The sequence below is a fragment of the Spea bombifrons genome, chromosome 4 (genome assembly GCF_027358695.1).
Source record: "Spea bombifrons isolate aSpeBom1 chromosome 4, aSpeBom1.2.pri, whole genome shotgun sequence".
Taxonomy (NCBI): Eukaryota; Metazoa; Chordata; class Amphibia; order Anura; family Pelobatidae; genus Spea; species Spea bombifrons.
In genome coordinates, this window is record NC_071090.1 from 100,406,331 (window position 1) to 100,424,758 (window position 18,428).

The window sequence follows — 18,428 nt, forward strand, 5'->3', positions numbered from 1 at the left end:
TATTCCCTTTCCAGGACTGCAGTTCTCAGGTAAGATTCATACATACCTTTTTATACAGGTCTAAGTCTAGGGATATTAGTGTACGCTCTGTAGAAAGTTATTTTAATGTTTAAACAGAGTCTAGAGTTTGTGTTTACCACCCTTATGTCTTACATAGTAAATTATGAGCTAGATGTGGTTAATAATAATAATAATATACATCTGTAAAAAATATATATATATTTTATATATATGTGTGCCATATAATAACTGTGCAGTGTGTTCACGTGGTTGATGTGTAAAATTGTTTCATCTAGTATTTTGTATAAAATGTATTTGTGTGCATTTCAAAAGATTACAAGAAGAAAGATATCAAAGTATCATAAATTAGCTAGATGTAATTTTCATTTTTTGTGTATTTTTTTCATGATAATACTGCAGCTCTAAAAAAAAACAGGCGGAATAGATGGGCCGAATGGTTCTTATCTGCTGTTCTATAATTACAAAACAATAATGCAGGTGATTACTCTGTCTATTTTACAGAAACACTGTTATATGTATCATATGAAACCAGTATATATATTGCTGTTAACGGCAAATGCAGATAGAATGAGCACCTGGGCACTTGGCAAAAGGAAAAATCAGTACGATATTAGCCTAAAGCTTCATCTGATGATATATCCAGATGGACACATCTGATTTCATACTTATCCTAAAGAAACCAAGAAAACACTACCGTTGTTCTTGACATAAGGGTCTTTAAAATTTAGCATGCTCATAGTAACCACATAATATGTATAGACGTTATTGATCGCTGACAAGACATGAATGGAAATGAATCAAACAACACATTCCACGGAGAGTTTCATATCCTGGCATTTCACAGATATACCGAACACCAGCTGCTTCTTTTCATTTGGGTATTACTGATGTACGTTGCCTCCATGGTTGGCAATGCAACTATTATTATACTTGTGTGTCTGGAGGCCAATCTCCGCACGCCAATGTATTTTTTCCTCTGTAACCTGTCAGCCCAAGACATCGTTTATGTCTCTGCCATCCTGCCAAAGCTGTTGTACATCACAATAACCAGTGACACCAGCATTTATTTTTCCTGCTGCATCACCCAGATGTTTCTTTTTGCGTTCTGCGTTGGTACGGAATTCTTCCTTCTGACTTGCATGTCTTATGATAGATATGTAGCTATTTGCCTTCCACTAAGCTATACTCTTATCATGAATAAGAAGGTATGCATCATTTTGGCCACATCGTCTTGGTTTCTTGGAGGATTGAACTCAATGATGCATTCTTTGATAATGGCTAACTTATCCTTTTGCAATGGTCAAGAAATCAATCATGTCTTCTGTGACGTGAAAACCTTGTTGAAAATGTCTTGCAGCGATACCACCAACATCCAGATTTTAATAATAGTGGAAGGCATTTTTTTTGGATTTCTGCCATTTCTATTGATTATCACTTCCTACGTGTACATTTTATGTGCCATCCTTCAGATTCGTCATTCAGCTGGAAGACTCAAAGTCTTTTCTAGTTGCTCATCGCACGTTACTGTTGTGGTACTTTTTTCTCTGACTTTCCTAAGCGTAAACCTGAAACCAAAGTCTAAACACTCACAGGAACAAGACAAGATGCTCTCCTTGCTGTACATTGTTCTGATTCCACTGTTAAATCCGCTAGTGTACAGCTTAAGAAATAAAGATGTCTTAAAAGCTCTGAAAAAAGTAATTGCAAGAAATATTCCAAAAGTATACATAGAAGCACAATAATTTTATCAAGACAATAACACTTGTGGATGGCAGTTATATTTAAAAAAGGATGTAAGAACGTGAGATCAGTAATGTAATTTATTAGTAACCGTGTACACTCAGGGCCGGACTGGGCCACCGGGATACTGGGAAGCAGCATTGAAAGCGGCACCCAGACCGTGGGGGTCAAAAGGCATTTCTGGAGGCAGAGTGGCATAAAGGGGGTTAAAAGGCATATAATGGGGCATAGTCGCATATAGGGGGTTAAAAGGCATATCAGGGAGGCAGAGTGGCATATAGGGGGGTATAAGGCATTTCTGGGGGCAGAGTGGCAAGCCGGGGGCAATTGTGCATAACTGGCGGGGCAGGTCGGCAAATAAAAGGAAATAAAAACAAAAAAAATATTTTTCTCAATCACAGCTTTTCTTAAATATGAAAAAATTGTTTACATGAATTAATAAAGAAATAAAAGTTTCTTACAAGAATATCCTGAAGAATAATGTGTTTTTTTCCACTGAATAAAATTGAACTTTTTCATCTAAAAATGTATGCAGTAGCAAATGTTTTGATTCCATTATGTTTTTAATGTATTTAATTTATTAGGGCCTTTTAACACTTTTGCTTTCTGGCATTTTAATACAAATAATGAGATAAAAAGAATGTTTTCTAGTTATTTGTACGGCAAATAGTGTGACTCGGGTATGTATAAGGGGTGCGTGTGGGTATGAGAGCTCGACTGCGAGATAAACTATATGGGGCTGATCTTCAAATGTTTCCAGGGCTGCTTTTCATTCCCAGTCCGGCCCTGTGTTCACTGTCTCCTGAGCCCAGACATGGCTTGACCTCACATCTGGGTGCAAGAAAGATTTTGAAGAAATCTTGCTAATTATGCATTATACAGGGCTGGTCAACCTCTTCCTGCAGCATAAGCTCCCTGTGGTTCATGAGCGCACTTGGACTACAAGAATCTGTCAGTCAAAGAAGTATATAATTATTCAATTTTTTATTAATATCTAATCATTGTAAAATGTACACATTTGTCCATAACACATACTCTGAGCTTGCAAGTCTGACCTTGTCTGTTATATAAAAATGGTTTATCAAATGTTTACATCATTTATACGTTTTATAACCATTTATTAGCCAAACATATTTTGACACAGTATATAAACATTTACCGTCAAAATCAAAGCAATATTGTTGATGTCTGTGGGTGGTCACGCTGACATTGTGTGTGGGGCTAACTCTACACAACTCAGAGAAGCGGCCCCTTACTCCGAGTCTCCAGACAAAACCGGGGAAGTTCCCAGGTATGCATGTAAGTTGTGGAGTAACTAAGACTGAATAGATATATATCTATCTATATATATATATATAGATATATATATATATCTATCTATATATATATATATATATATATATATATATATATATAGATATATATCTATCTATATATATATATATATATATAGATATATATATATATATATATATATATATACATACATACATATTTGTTTCGTTTTCGCCACGTTTGTTTTCAGGCAATGAATTTCGTTTCCCTGCCATTTGGCTCGGACGGAATTCAGGGGCCTTTTTAAATTCAGAACAACATTCAAAGGCGTTCTTAAAGGGGGGGGGGTATCCGACACCTTCTGGACTCACCTTTCATTATAGACACTGGCAGATGATGGGAACATCCACCTCCGTGGAGTAGGACTGAATTTTCTAAATATTATATATTGTACATATTATATAGTCACCAATTTTTATTACCACCAATATTTATTTATAAATGAAGAATAATACATAATATAATAGAAAGATAATAAAAAAAAAATTACTTGTCCACAAATTACAAGTTTGGCCAGTGGAATAAATGGGCAACTGTCTTAATCAACTAAACTCCACTCAGGAACAGGGGAAAAAATGTCTGCTGTAGTCCCTGTAATGCTTCTTCAATCCACCCCACAACATTTCATTTTCTGCACCAAAATAAATATTATTATTAATCAACTTGCAATATTATATATGAATAATGAGCATTAATCTCAGCCTCTGCTAAGCAAACTGTCACTGTTTCACATTCCAACTCCCATCAGTCTGTAACGGCTGCTACTGACAAGTTAAAATGGCGTCAGCACACTTACATATCCGATGCTTGTCGCTTCCCCTTGTAAATGCTGATTAGCCAGAGCTGTTGGACCCATCCATCACAGCCGTTACCATCAATACGTTGATTTTTTTTTTGCTACTTCTACCTATTAGTTATTGATATGTACCCTCCTATACACAGTCCCTCACACTTTACCTCATCAACAAGCGCCAAAACGACTTATTATACATGTCGATGAATGGGCGAATTATGACAAATTTTCAGTGAGAATGAAACGTTGATGTATTTGTAAATAAATCACTGGACGTGAATTTTCTGTAAATCTTATGAGTGCTTAGTTTGTTTCGGCTATATATATATATATTTGTAATCAAAGGTTTGCATACCCATTTTTAAAGAAAACATGAGTGAACAGGCAAAACACATTTCTTTTATTTCTTATGAGATTCATATTCAACTGTAGGTTATAACGGAATGGCCCAGTCATGGCAACAAAGAAAAAAATTAAATGAGCCCTGTTTAAAAGACCCCTTAGTTCTTAATATTGTGTATTGCCCCCTTTAGAATCAGTGACAGCATTCAGTCTTTTGTAATAGTTGTCTATAAGGCCCCAAATTCTTGCAGGTGGTATAGCTGCCCATTCTTCATGGCAAAATGCCTCCAGGTCATCCAAAGTCTTTGGTCGTCTCACATGGACTGCACGTTTGAAATCTCCCTAGAGTGGCTCGATGATATGAAGGTCAGGACACTGTGATGGCCACTCTAGCACCTTCACCCTTTTCTGCTGTAACCACTGGGGGTCAACTTGGCTTTGTGCTTAGGGTCATTGTCATGCTGGAAAGTCCAAGAGCATCCCATGTGCAGCTTTCTGACATGGTTTCACAGTCACTTGAGATTTCTCTAGTGTTGTGAGCTCTCTGCCTTTTTCTGTGGTGTACTGTGGGTGGTTCCCTGAAGCTCCGCCTTGCTCTGGCCTATATAAGCTGCAGGATTCCTTTGCCCTTGTGTTTTGTGTCCTGCTATAAAGTGCGTTCTTTTGTTCCTGTGTATGACCTGGTTCTGTCTGACTACCCTCCTGGCTCCTGATCCCTGGCATTCGTGCCCTGACTTTGCTGATCTCCGTCCTCCTGACAGCTCGTCTGACTACCCACTTTGCCCCAGCTTGTCTTTTGGTATACACTCCTGGATCATGATTTTGCTTTGTTCACTTGGTTTTTACACTTGGTTTTGCATTATATGTTTTGTGTCCGTCTGGTTACTGGTCACTTTTATGATAGAATACCCTATCAGCATGGCAGGGGGAGAGGATACTCCTTATCAACCAGCTCAGGTATTCAGCTGCATAGGCCCAAGAAAAGTACAGGGTCTGTCAGCCACTTGCTATGTCTGGATCCTGCTCCCTCATATCTCTCAACACACAAAAACACACACAATAAATCATCAGAACACGGATGCTGTTGCTGAACTACACTACTGCAGCATGTTCTTCTCCTTCTATGTCCCACACTGTTCTGGAGAGGTCCAGCTCAGGGCTGTCTATTGGCTCAATTGGTCACATGAGCACCAGAGGTGCACAGAAGTAAACTCGGTTTTGGAATTAACACAACACCCATGTGACTAACTGTCAGCTAAGGACAGCATAATATATATATAATTAGTATAGATTTGCACAAATGCCTATTTCTAAACTTTCTTTCTCTTTGGAAGTTATCCATTCTAATAACCTTTTAATGTGCTTATATTTTTGGGGTAATAGCCTCTAAGAAGTGTAGAAAATGCACTTTATGTTGTTAAACATGGAGCAGGACACAAATAATACATAAAGAATCAAGATCTGACAAGTTATTCATCGCTGACTCTTTTGGTTCACAAAATAATTAAATATGAAAAAATGAATGTGTATTTTTGTTTCATTTATAAAATTAAATCTTGAACATTTAGCACATTGAATGTATCCAAAATACATAATTATATTTTACTATAAGTTATAGTAATCTAAATACAGTATGAAATGTCCCCATACAAACACAAGCACTTTCCCAATACTCCTCTTAAATAGTATTAAAAATGGAACCACGCAAGAAGTCCATAGCTTCTTCTTTAGCAACATTACCCCTCTGTCCCCCTGATGTCCCTCTTTTCTAGTTCTAGCTTTCTAGCTTTAAAATATAATGTGCATAGAATTTTTTTTTAACTTTTATTTGTTATAAATATTGCAATATACAATCAATTACTTATAAACTTAAATGTATGACAACAATCAGAATGCAACAGTCAGGGACAACTGAAACCTAGTGTCCCTAAGTCCCGTCTTAAACACTTCATATAAACTGCAGGCACTCTACCATTCATACTGTGGAGCTCAACCCTGTGAGGTTAGGTTGTGAAACTCATATATTTGATAAGGTTGGTCCACCTTTATGTACTTATCAGACTATAGTGGACTCACATAGAGTTGATCTGAGTTGGAAAAAAATAGCAAATTGGATCTTTATAGCTTGTAAAGAACTCTGGGACACCCTCCTACAGATCAGGTGCACACTGGAGCACGAGATTATATACCCCACACAACCAGCAGCCATTGTGAACTGGTGGCCTCATTGACTTATTGGTAAAGGATGCAGTTGTAAGTTATGTTTTTGATGTCTTTTGGATGGTACATTGGATGGACCTTATTACCTTAGAGGAGTAACATGTGGAGGGGTTAGGCAGGGCTATTATATTAAACTTTTATGTTTTAGTTGTGGTCACTTAACTCACTCCATCCCACAAAACAAGGGATAGAGGAAGGAGGAAAAACGGGTTTGGCTCCTTGGCTCCCTTAAGATATTTTAACCCATATCCCACTAGGCACATGATTGCAGGCAAGGCAAGTGGATAGGTTGGGTTCATACCTCCAATAGGTAACTTTCATTTTTATTACTTATTGATCTGTATAAGGGTATCATGTTCCTAAGCAATTAATTGGAATTATTTAGCTTTGTAATGTCAGTATCTTCTTTAAGGCATTTTTTATCTCCTTATTCCTTATGCTATAGATCAAGGGATTTAACGTGGGAGTAACTGCTAGATACAGAACCGCAAACATCTGGTCAACATACACTGAGTTTTCAGAAGATGGCCTCATGTACATGCAGAGAAGAGTCCCATAGAAAATAAGAAGTACTGTAAGGTGGGATGTACAGGTAGAAAATGTTTTGCTCCTCCTCTGGGCTAAGTTAATCTTTAGTATATTAGATATTATTTTAGCATAAGACATTAGAATGAGCAAAAAGGGACATAGACCAATTACAAAGGATTCGATATATATCATAGCTTGAAATCCTTCCGTGTTGCCGCATGAAATCTTAGTAAGCGTTTTAATATCACAAAAAAGTTGATTGACATTTCTCGATCCACAAAATGATAGATAAGAAGCAAAGACGGTAACAAATAGGGAGTTGGAATAACCAGAGATCCAGCTGCTAGCAACAAGAAGAATACAGTTTCGTTTTCTCATGAGAACGGTATAAAGTAACGGGATGCAGATCGCGATGTAGCGATCACACGCCATTGCGGTCAGCAGGAAAATTTCTGTACAAGCCATTGATGTGAAAAAGAACAACTGGGCAAAGCAGGCAATGGACGAGACTCTGGAGTTACCCGTGATGATTATTTCCAGCAGTTTGGGAAGTGTGACTGAGGTATATAACACGTCCACAAAGGACAGATTGCATAGAAAAAAGTACATTGGGCTTTGTAAGTGGGGATCTATATAGGTTACAGTAATTATGACCATGTTCCACAAGATGCAAATCAAATACAACAATCCAAATCCAATAAAGAGAAGAACTTCCTTTCCAGTCATGTCAGAAAACACTATGATATAAAAGTCTGTATTAAACGTCGCGTTGTCCATTATCTTACGCATCCAGAAGCTTTAGGTACTATGATAGAATATAAGAAGGAACAATTAAGAATTTAATTATTTCAATAAAAATAATTTAGCAAAATGTGTTTATAGAGCATTAGTTTTAACCCTTTTTAACTACAACATTAAAAACATAATTCCTGTTGAATGTTTAAATCCTTCCTTATTATTATTATTTTTTTTTAAATATGTAAAAAAAAATAAAAGCATAACTTAGCATTATCTTTTAGGGAATGCTTATGTGTTATGTGACACTAAAGTGTGAGCTTATTTGTTTTTTCCATGCAAACTAGAAAACAGCTTATTATATTATTATTGCTTGTTTGCTTGACATGCTTCAAAGCTTAGCTTTAACAAAAAAAGAACATTGCAATATACTACAAATATATCAAATATATACTCAAATATCTATACTACAGAGGACATTCTTAATATGAGCTGAATAATAAAGGTTAAATGAAAAATGTAAGTAAAACAAGGGACACTTAGTTGAAAAAAAAGCTCTGATACTTTAATTAGAAACTCTGGCAATAAATAAATCAGGTGGAGAATGAGTCATTGCATTGTACTATACAAAGTATATATATAATATAATATATATATATATATATATATATATATATATATATATATATATACTACCATTCAAAACTTTGGGGCCACTTGGCTGTTTTCATGGAAAACTGTACTAGCTGTACTAACATAATTGCAAAGGGTTTTCTGATACATTAGCTTTCTAAAATGATGAACACATGAAACATGCCATTGAAACACACGAATGATAGTTGCTGATAAAGGGCCTCTGTACGCCTATGAAGATATTTAAGAATCAACCGTTAACACCTTAAAAAATAATCATCAAAAGCTAATAAACATTCTCATCTATTTGTTGTTATTTTAATGGACACAAATTGAACAGCTGTGTAGATATGTTTTAAAAGATGTGAGAGAATTTCTTAAATTGTTTCTATGCCGTTATCTACAATCTGTGTTTGAAAAAAAACATCAAGAAATTTCCAGTTTCAAATCATTATGGTTAATAATAAGCCTTAAAATATACGGTACTAGTGACTTCATTAATACATCACATAGTAGTAAGTCAAGGCAAAGGCGTACTTACATTTCGGAACATAGGAAAAGTCACTGATTGATAGCAAACGAACTCTGAATTTATTACAATCTCCGCGCCACATGTTACATTACAGATGTGTTCTCCAGGGAAATTAATACCAGGTATACATGTTGCCTTTCCATGGCTTTGGGAATTACCTGCGTAAAAAAATGAGGTTCCTATATTCTTTGTTTATCATTAAAACAAACCACATATGTGTTAACTCTTTAAGGCAGTAACAAACTTCTTTCACTCTAAAGAGGCCGATACATTCTACTTTAAAACACACTTTCGATTATTTTTTGATTTGTGTTAGATATATAAGAGAACATGAAGTAATAGAAACACCATTGACCTATTATTTATGTTTTTTCCCATCTTTTTTAATAGGTTACATTTATTTTCTAGGCCATATTTTTCTCTTTAATCCCTAACTTTATTTTCTTCAGGCTTTGGTAGCTGCAAGCTGCTACATGCATAGTATGTTATTGTTGAATGCATTGTATTTGGTTTACTGTGTTGGTATGTTTCATATTTACAACTTTCACACAAAAAAAATAATGTTTTACGTAATGTTTATATTATATATATTTTTCAGTTTATTTTACATTTTTATTTTTATTGTATAGAATAGTTAAGAAATTAAACCCGTATTATGTGTGCCTATTCTGCAGTATGCTGTGTACTGTCACTTTCCACATATTGAAAACATTTATTATAGGGTGTAGGGGCTTTTAAGACAATTATTTAGGTTATCACTTTAACTATTTTGTATACAGTGGCGTCGCTACAGGGGGGCAAGGGGGGGCAATTGCCCCCCCTAGGTTATTCCTTGCCCCCCCTGTTGCCCCCCCGCCGAATTTATAACCACCCAGGACAGTCCTTGACTGCTAACGACGGCATGGTGCCGTCGCTAGCAGTCCCAGTCAGGTGCTAACGACGGCACCATGCCGTCACTAGCACTATCTTACCTTGATGGAGGTCTGTGGACCTCCATCACCACCTACCCCGGTGATCTGCCCCTCACACTGAATCTGCCCGGTGACGTCTCGCGCAATGACGCGATGACGTCACCGCGCAACTTTATTAACAACTGACAATTGTCAGTTAAAGAGGTATGGGGGCATGCTGCTTAGATGCCTGTATCTCAGGCATCTAAGCAGCTACATACCCCCAACATATAATCGCCTCACCTTTCCAACGGTATATAGATTGTAAAAAAAGAATACAAAATATTAAGTTAAAAAAATAAAAATGTAAAAAAAAATTATTTGGGGTCTCTAAAGGCAGATAAAAAAAGATCAAAATTGCCTAGAGACCGCCAAATTAAATTATTTAAACATAAAGTAGTTTAACTTAAAAAAAAAAAAAAGTTTAAGTATTCTAGCTAAATGATCACTGTGGTAGCCAATGTTACCACAGCGATCATATAGCTATAAAAAGTCACATTCCCTTTTTAAAAATGGCCAATACTAATTTTTAATCCTATGATCCCTTTGATCATGGGGTTAAATTTAGCCAACGGTAGAGGGAGGCAATTTTTGAAATCCTGATGAACTGCAAATATTATTAAAATCAGCCATTTAGCCTGTGCGGTACGTGAGTAACCATCTCATCCCTGGAGCGCCTTGCATTTTTACTGCAAAACTTATTTTTGCTGTAAAAGTGATTTTTTTTTCTCCCTTTACCATCATTTCTTTGGGATTGTAAGGGGAAAGAATGGTGTGTGCTACTGTGAGTAAATGTATGGAAAGAATGGCGTGTGCTTCTGTGAGTGAATGGAGATATGAAAGGCGTGTGAATGATCAGTAATTAGGGTTGAAGCCTTGACGTGGCATTACTGCCCACGTAGGAAGTTAAATTATGGCACAAAAAGTACACATTTGCAAAAACTACACCCCTTGGCGCATCAAATGAGGGGCTGTATGTGTTTCTAGTACAAACCTGGAGTGCGCAAGACACAAATGAACATGTCGTTATGGTTAGAAAAAACATTTTCAAGCCAAAGCGACATATTCCATCATTATTTGTGCACTCAACTTTTTTCCTAGAAATACATGTAGCCCCTCATTTGAAGCTCCAAGGGGTGTAGTTTCTTAAAATGGATGAATTGTCTGAATGAGGGAGAGCATGAGTTAATGTGATTGTGTGTATCATAGATGTATAATTGTGGAAGGGCAAAGATGGCACTAGCAGGATGTTTGAGCTTTGGGGAACAAGATGGCACAGGCAGGGTGTATATGGGACAAAGATGGCAAATCTTATGTGTGTTATCTGGGTGCTGGCCTGGTTCTATGTGGACAGTGTGGACGCCAGGGCTGACTTTGGGGTGTGCAACCTGTGATCTATGCCTGTAATTTAGGGGGTTTTAAATATACCTTTAATGCTGTGTTTTTATGTGAATTCCAATTGATCTTTACCTGCAAAGCTTGGTTTGTGTGTTCTTCTGTAGATCCATATCTGCTATGCTATGTTTCCATACATTATTTATGTATACCTGCAAATACAGGGTTTGTATGTCTTGTTCAGTTGATTAATACCTGCAATGTTGTTTCCATGTATTGATTTGATCTATACCTGCAATGCTACGTTTCATATATTATTATTGTATACCTGCAAATACAGGATTTGTATGTCTGATTCTGTTTATTTGATATATACCTTCAGTGCTGAGATCACAAGTGATTTTCAATTGATCTATACATGCAAAGCTGGGTTTGTGTGTTAATGTGTTGATCTATACCTGCTATCGGCGGCAGGGTCTAATATTTATATATATATTTATATATATATCGGCAGCAGGGACTAATATTAGGCCCTGAAATCATTTAGTGGAAAAGTTAAGGTATTGTGTTGTTTAAAGGATTTCAAGGATTAGTCGTACTAAATTGTGGCTTCAGGCTTCCCATGTTGAATGATCAAGTATTGTATTGTCCAATAACAAAAGTATCATTCCATAGCACATTACTTTTGGCAATATATATATATATATATATATATATATATATATATATATATATATATATATACTGTATTTATCGGCGTATAACACGCACTTTTTTTAACTAAAATATGAGGTTGAAACCCTACCTGCGTGTTATACGCCGATAAATCCTAGAGCTGCACAATCTACCCCTGCACAGCTCTCTCGCGCGGCCTCTCTGATGCCGGGAGCCGGGTGATGACGTCACTCCGGCCCCGGCATCAGCACAAAAAGTAAAATGCTGGAAGATAAAGAGGACCCATACCAGATCTCCCAAACGGTAGGGAGTAATATATAAATTTAATGTGTGTGTGTGTGTCTGAGTGTGTTTGTGTGTCTCTGAGTGTGTGTGTGTGTGTGTGTCTCTGAGTGTGTTTGTGTGTGTGTGTGTGTCTAAGTGTGTGTCTGGCTGCATGTGTGTCTGAGTGTGTGTGTGTGTGTGGCTTAGTGTGTGTGTGTGTCTGAGTGTGTGTGTGTGTCTGAGTGTGTGTGTGTGTGTCTTAGTGTGTGTGTGTCTGAGTGTGTGTGGTTTCCCAGATAGCAGTGATTCTCATGAAGTTTTTTTTGTGCTTTTTCTTTATTCTTTATTTCTTTTATTACATTATAATAAATGTTATAATTTTATAAATATTATTCCAACATTAAGTTCATAGCTTCCAAGTTTAAATTTATTTTTTCTTACTCAAATTTCCTTAAAATGGGGGTGCGTGTTATACACCAGTGCGTGTTATACGCCGATAAATACGGTATATATATATATATATATATATGTGTGTGTGTGTGTGTGTTTTTTCAGTGGTATGATTTAATGGTGGAAATGATTAATGCCCCCCCAGTTTGACTGTGGCATCTTGTGTGCCCCCCCTATATATTGTTTCTAGAGTCGCCACTGTTTGTATATATTGGAAAATAGGTTTCTGGTGTTTTGTATTTTTAACATCATGAGATATGTCAAAGTGGATGCCTATGAATACCATTATTTGTCATGAAAAAATAGGTTACCATTAGTAAAGTGTTATTTCCTTAATCTAACCATAGCAAAACTGCCACACTTGTCCTAGCCTCCCAGGGGAGTTTGTGTCTCGTGAAATAAAAATAACTAATAATAACTAGTATTTACATAGCACCTTTCTCCTAGTTGTTTTTTATCGCATGCTCTTGGAAGTAACTCAATTGGCAGCTGAATAATAGTTATAAATTAAACTAATAATAATAATAGAATAAACGACTCATTTGAGTATACTTTACAATAAAAAGTGCTGTTCTACTTAGATAAAACATTAAATGCACTGTTGATTATCTTTACAAATAAACATTAGCTGCTTTGTCATTTTATTCTTCCTTCTGAAGTTTTTATTACATATAAATGGAAACCTAAGGCGTCTGGAGAGGGGTGCAAGAGGGGACAATTCCAGTAGGCTGTTTAGAGTTGGTTCATTCTTCTGCTCTCTAATTAATTGGAAAAGCCACACACCCTACTGTCAAAGTGGTTTGGTCTGCTCTCTTCTTCTGCAGCTGCTCCTTCACAGACACAGAGTCCCCACCTCGGCAGAGACACAGTTTGCATGCTGCAGACACGAAGCGTTTTATTCCAAACATGTATTGCAGCTAGTTTTAGTTAATACTCCAGCTGCTGAGACTACATTTTCCATGACTCTCAGCCAGTCTGGTATGTTAAGCATCATGGGATAGTGAATACTCAACAACTGAAGTACCAATGATTAGCTTTTATATAATTAAGGATTGGTACGGCATCTGCTGTGGAATGTACAACTCACGATTCTCAGTCATCCATTTGGTTGGCTGAACATCATAAGAAATTAAATAACAGCACTTTGAAATGTTTCCACAACTGCTACAAAACTACTAAGTGCCCTATTTTGGTTCCAAGCTTCTCTGTCCCTTTTATACTACCCTCTAACTACAATAGTATTACAAATAAAGATTACATCAACTTTTCTTGACTGCAACTGCCATGTTGTTGAGCATCAACAAATTACTAGTTCAGTATATGAATAGTAGCTAGTAACTGTAGATGGGGCTTTGGGGGCTACACTAAATCTACAGTACAAACACTAACCTTTGTTAACTGCATCTACAATAATATTCAGCAGCCATACTGGTAGCTGAACTTCTTGGAAGTTGTAGTTATAGACATATGCCTACCACCAGGACACCCACCTCCCGAGCCAACAAAGCTAGGCAATGAGGAGGAGGTAAGGAGGTATTGGGGTGGAAGAGGGTAAAGATGAGGAGGATATTTTGTCATTTTGTCCCTTCTAAGGTATTTTTCCAGATTCTATGGAAACAACTTATATGTAGATGCTTGACATGACAGGTGTTCCTGCAAAAAGTATAAATGTGCCAAACTATTATTTTATCAAAATATTATTTCAGGGAAGGATTTGAGCATTAAACAAATGTAGGAATTACATTTCTAATCTGCATTTAGAAACAATCAAGGTGCTATATTCAATGCATGTTTAAGTCACCTGTCCACTGCAGAAAATCTTTATTTTCCTCATTAAAGCTTTCTTCATGTCATTGTTCCTCAGACTGTATATTAAAGGATTTAGTATGGGAGTTACTGAGAGGTAAAGTACAGTGAACATTTTGTTAACTATCCCAAGGTTTGCTGATGGTGGCACCATGTACACAAAGAAAAGAGTGCCATAGAAGATGCCAATGACTGTGAGGTGTGATGTGCAGGTAGAGAAGGACTTTTTCCTACTCCCTCTTACATTTACCAGTAATATGTTGGTGATTATCTGAACATAGGACAATACAATCAAAATGAAAGGACAAACCCCCATGAACAATGTTTCTAAATACACCATGATCAGAAATGTTACCGTGTCCCCACAAGATATTTTTAACATCGGTTTAATGTCACAGAAAAGCTGATCTATGAATTTAGGGCCACAAAAAGAGATTTGCGTGGCCACAATTGTAACAAAGATAGAATTCCCATAGCCAGAGGCCCAGCTAAAGGCCAGAAGCAGGACACAATTTTTCCTTTTCATAAGAAGTGGGTAATGCAATGCTTTGCAGATAGCAACATAGCGATCGTACGCCATAACAGTAAGTAATAAAATTTCGGTACAGGCCATGGATGTGAAAAAATAAAACTGAACAAAGCATGCCGTGTATGAAATTCTGTTGTTTCCTGTAAGGAAAATGTCTAGTAGCTTTGGAAGTGTGACTGATGTGTACGATATATCCACAAAGGACAGGTTGCTTAGAAAAAAGTACATGGGAGTTTGTAAGCGAAGATCCATGTGGATGACAACAATAATTAACATGTTCCAAATTAGACAAATCAAGTAGAGGACTAAGAATACGACGAAGAGCGGGATCTGGTTCCCACCGCCACCGGAAAAGGTTAAGATATAAAAGTCTGGATCGTATGTTTGGTTGTCCGTTAGATGACCCATGTCATAGTATCCTGAAATGCAGAAAAAGTAACCTTAACATTAACAGCAACTAAATTGTAACTAAAAGAAACTACCTATAGATTTTTGTTTGTCAATCAGTATAATACTTTTGGAGAGATTTAGTTTTAAATTTAATAGTCTTCAATACAAAGTAAAAAAAAAAAATAACATTAAGGAAAATATTAATTAACTAATCAATTTCTGGTCCTAAATTCATATCCCTTCTCCACACCTGTCCTTACAAAGGGTGTCTGAGCTGGTCAATGGTAATCAGAGAGGAGTAATCATCATAGGGTGGAATAATCATACAGAGATCAGAAACATTTTCTGCCCAAATGGTATACACAGAAGGCTGCAGGAAAAAGTATGTGAAACCTAAAATTACCTGGATTTCTTGGTCATATATTGCATATATTGGTCATTTAATTTACTGCATATATACATATATTGCATATATTGGTCAGTAAATTTGATGTGATCATCAGCTAAGTCACAACAATAGACTAACATCATCTGCTTCCACTAATAAGACTAATAATAAAAACAATTACACATTTTCATGTCTTTTTTGAACACACCATGTAAACGTTCACAATGCAGGGTGGAAAAAGTATGTCAACCTTTTGAAGTAATAACTGGTTCACCCTCCTTTGGTGGCAATAACCTCAACCAAATGTTTCCTCTAGACCTGCACAAAAGTCAGGGGCAATTTAGGATTGTTCCTCTTTACAAGACTGTTCCAGTTCAGCGATATTTTGGGGATGTCTGGTATGATTCGCTCTCTTGAGGTCGTGCCACAGTATCTCAATCGGGCTGAGGACTTTGACTGAGCTATTGCAGAAGGTGTATTTTCTTCTGTTGAAACTGTTTATTTATACATTTAATGACCAATATAGGCAGAAATCCAGCTAATCCCAAAGGGTTCACATACCTTTTTCACATACTCACTTAAACCTGCAAACACACTTTAGAGGGTAACTTGGTGTACTTAAGTGTAAAAAGTATGGTTTGGAAAGAGATGAATATGCCTTTTTTTTCCAAATTATTTGAACTATTGTCAAAAATACTTATTAGTTATGCATAACAATGGATTTAGTGCAATGTTTAATAACAAGAGGATCATCCGCTGTTTTTAATGGTTTTAAGACCACTTTTAAAAGATTCACAAAAAATTGTATACATCATTGTTACTGTATAATAGTGTCGATTATGATTATTTTTTAAAGATGTGATTCCCAACCCAATCACACATTATTTAGAAATTCTCTAAAAGAGCTAACAATCTGACTTTATAACCTTGTAATTACAGATTTTCTCCCCAGTAACATAGCACATTGTATCTTATAAAAATTTAGATCTAAATATTTATATACACAGCATGGGGTTCTCACCCACACTAAATATTAAATCATGCACTTGGTGAATAATGTTGTATAAAATGCAACCTTAAACTGGGCACTGGTAAATCTGATTAAAGCAGGATTAGATATAAATATATAAATATATAAATATATAAATATTGCAGGGGGGGGGGAGCTAAAACTGTAAAAAAAAAATACAACTCAATATTGTATTAATTAAAATCTAAAAAATGCCCAGCGGTCATTAATTGTGATTAAATGAAATGTTTTGGATTGTTACAAAAATATGATTTAACATTCATCTTTTGAAAAATTTTATGAGAGTGATACATTACTATATATATATATATATATATATATATATATATATATATATATATATATACATTGAACAGCAGTAATATATGTGAAGTTTAAGAACATTGTATACTACTATTACCAATAATACATACCGTTTTTGAAACCAGTCATTCCTTAGTACTAAGTGGGTGATCAGGCATTATAGTGACATTTTCTCCCAGTCAGTTTGTTGCATGTCAGTTCATTGTGCATGCTTTATATTTGGTGATAACCCCGGGGAGACAGACAGATGCACTGATTTTTCTTTGTCTTGGGAATTATATATATATATATATATATTATAATGGTCTTACTCTCAAGAGCTATAATTATTATTATTATTATAATTATTAAGTGAAAACACTTATCTTCCATAACATTTATGTAAAATACTAAATTATATTTTTGCTTACAGAAACATCATAGCACCATATCATAGCACATCATAGCACCCTGCAATCACAGTACATAGACCATAACACAGAAATAATATAATATTGGATCATAATCTCAGCAAGACCGTCTTTGGAGGCCAGAGGCTTTAGAAACCACACAAGAGTATAAAATCAATATCATGTTGTTGGAAAGTTGCATAAAAGTCTCAGTGAAACTCCATCCCTATCCATACCCTAAAAAAACAGGGCCTTCTTTGGTCCTTTCAAATATAGGAAGAACCTTTGTATGATATGCACCCACCAGGTTAGGTCACCAGGGGATGATCGGTGAGACTAATTAATGATCAATGAAAAGAGTAATTAGTCATTGATAAAATATACATTTATTGTATTAAAATCTGTTATAAATAAAAACAAATCTATAACAAGTTTAGACCAATGACATTAATTGGCAAATTCAATCAATAGTGAGTGACTTAAAATATCACTATTAAGTAGACTTGGGCGCCGGCCAACTCTTCATGTTCGTCTTCATGTTCGTCTTCGTGGGGAAAAAAATCTTCCCACGAATATTCGCCCATTCCTGTGTTCGGTTCGGGCGAATATTCATGCACAGTCTTTGTGTTTGTTTTTTCCTTCATTTTTTCTTCTTTTCTTAGAAGGGGTTAATACGGGGTTAACGCGGTACGTAGCAGCTTTGGCGAAACTCGACCTTCTAAAGAGTTAAAGGTCCGTGCGAGCGACTCTATTGGTCGCTGGCAGGGAGCTCCTCTGGCAGACCAATAGAGCCGCTCGCACAGACCTTTAACTCCTTGCACAATCCTAAGGATTCCTAATGACTTGGATGAGCCTCACTCCCTCTCTGACAGCTGCCACTGATGGAAGGAGTGATCCACTGGCTCTAATAGGAGTGATCTTGTATGAAGATAGTGTGTACCGTGCTCTAACACCCAACCACCACTATAACTACACCAAATAAAAACCAGGAAACTGAACTGGATTAAAACTGGCCACAGCTCACTTTATTAAAAACACCA

At 36.2% G+C, this 18,428-nt stretch overlaps 1 protein-coding gene across 1 annotated transcript; it reads left to right on the forward strand.

Annotated features, from left to right (window-relative positions):
* Window positions 1–803: 803 nt before the first annotated feature.
* LOC128491498 (olfactory receptor 1019-like) lies at window positions 804–1,763 on the forward strand. Its single transcript, XM_053463817.1, has one exon. The coding sequence runs from the start codon at window positions 804–806 to the stop codon at window positions 1,761–1,763; it is 960 nt and encodes a 319-aa protein (XP_053319792.1).
* The last annotated feature ends 16,665 nt before the right edge of the window (window positions 1,764–18,428 follow it).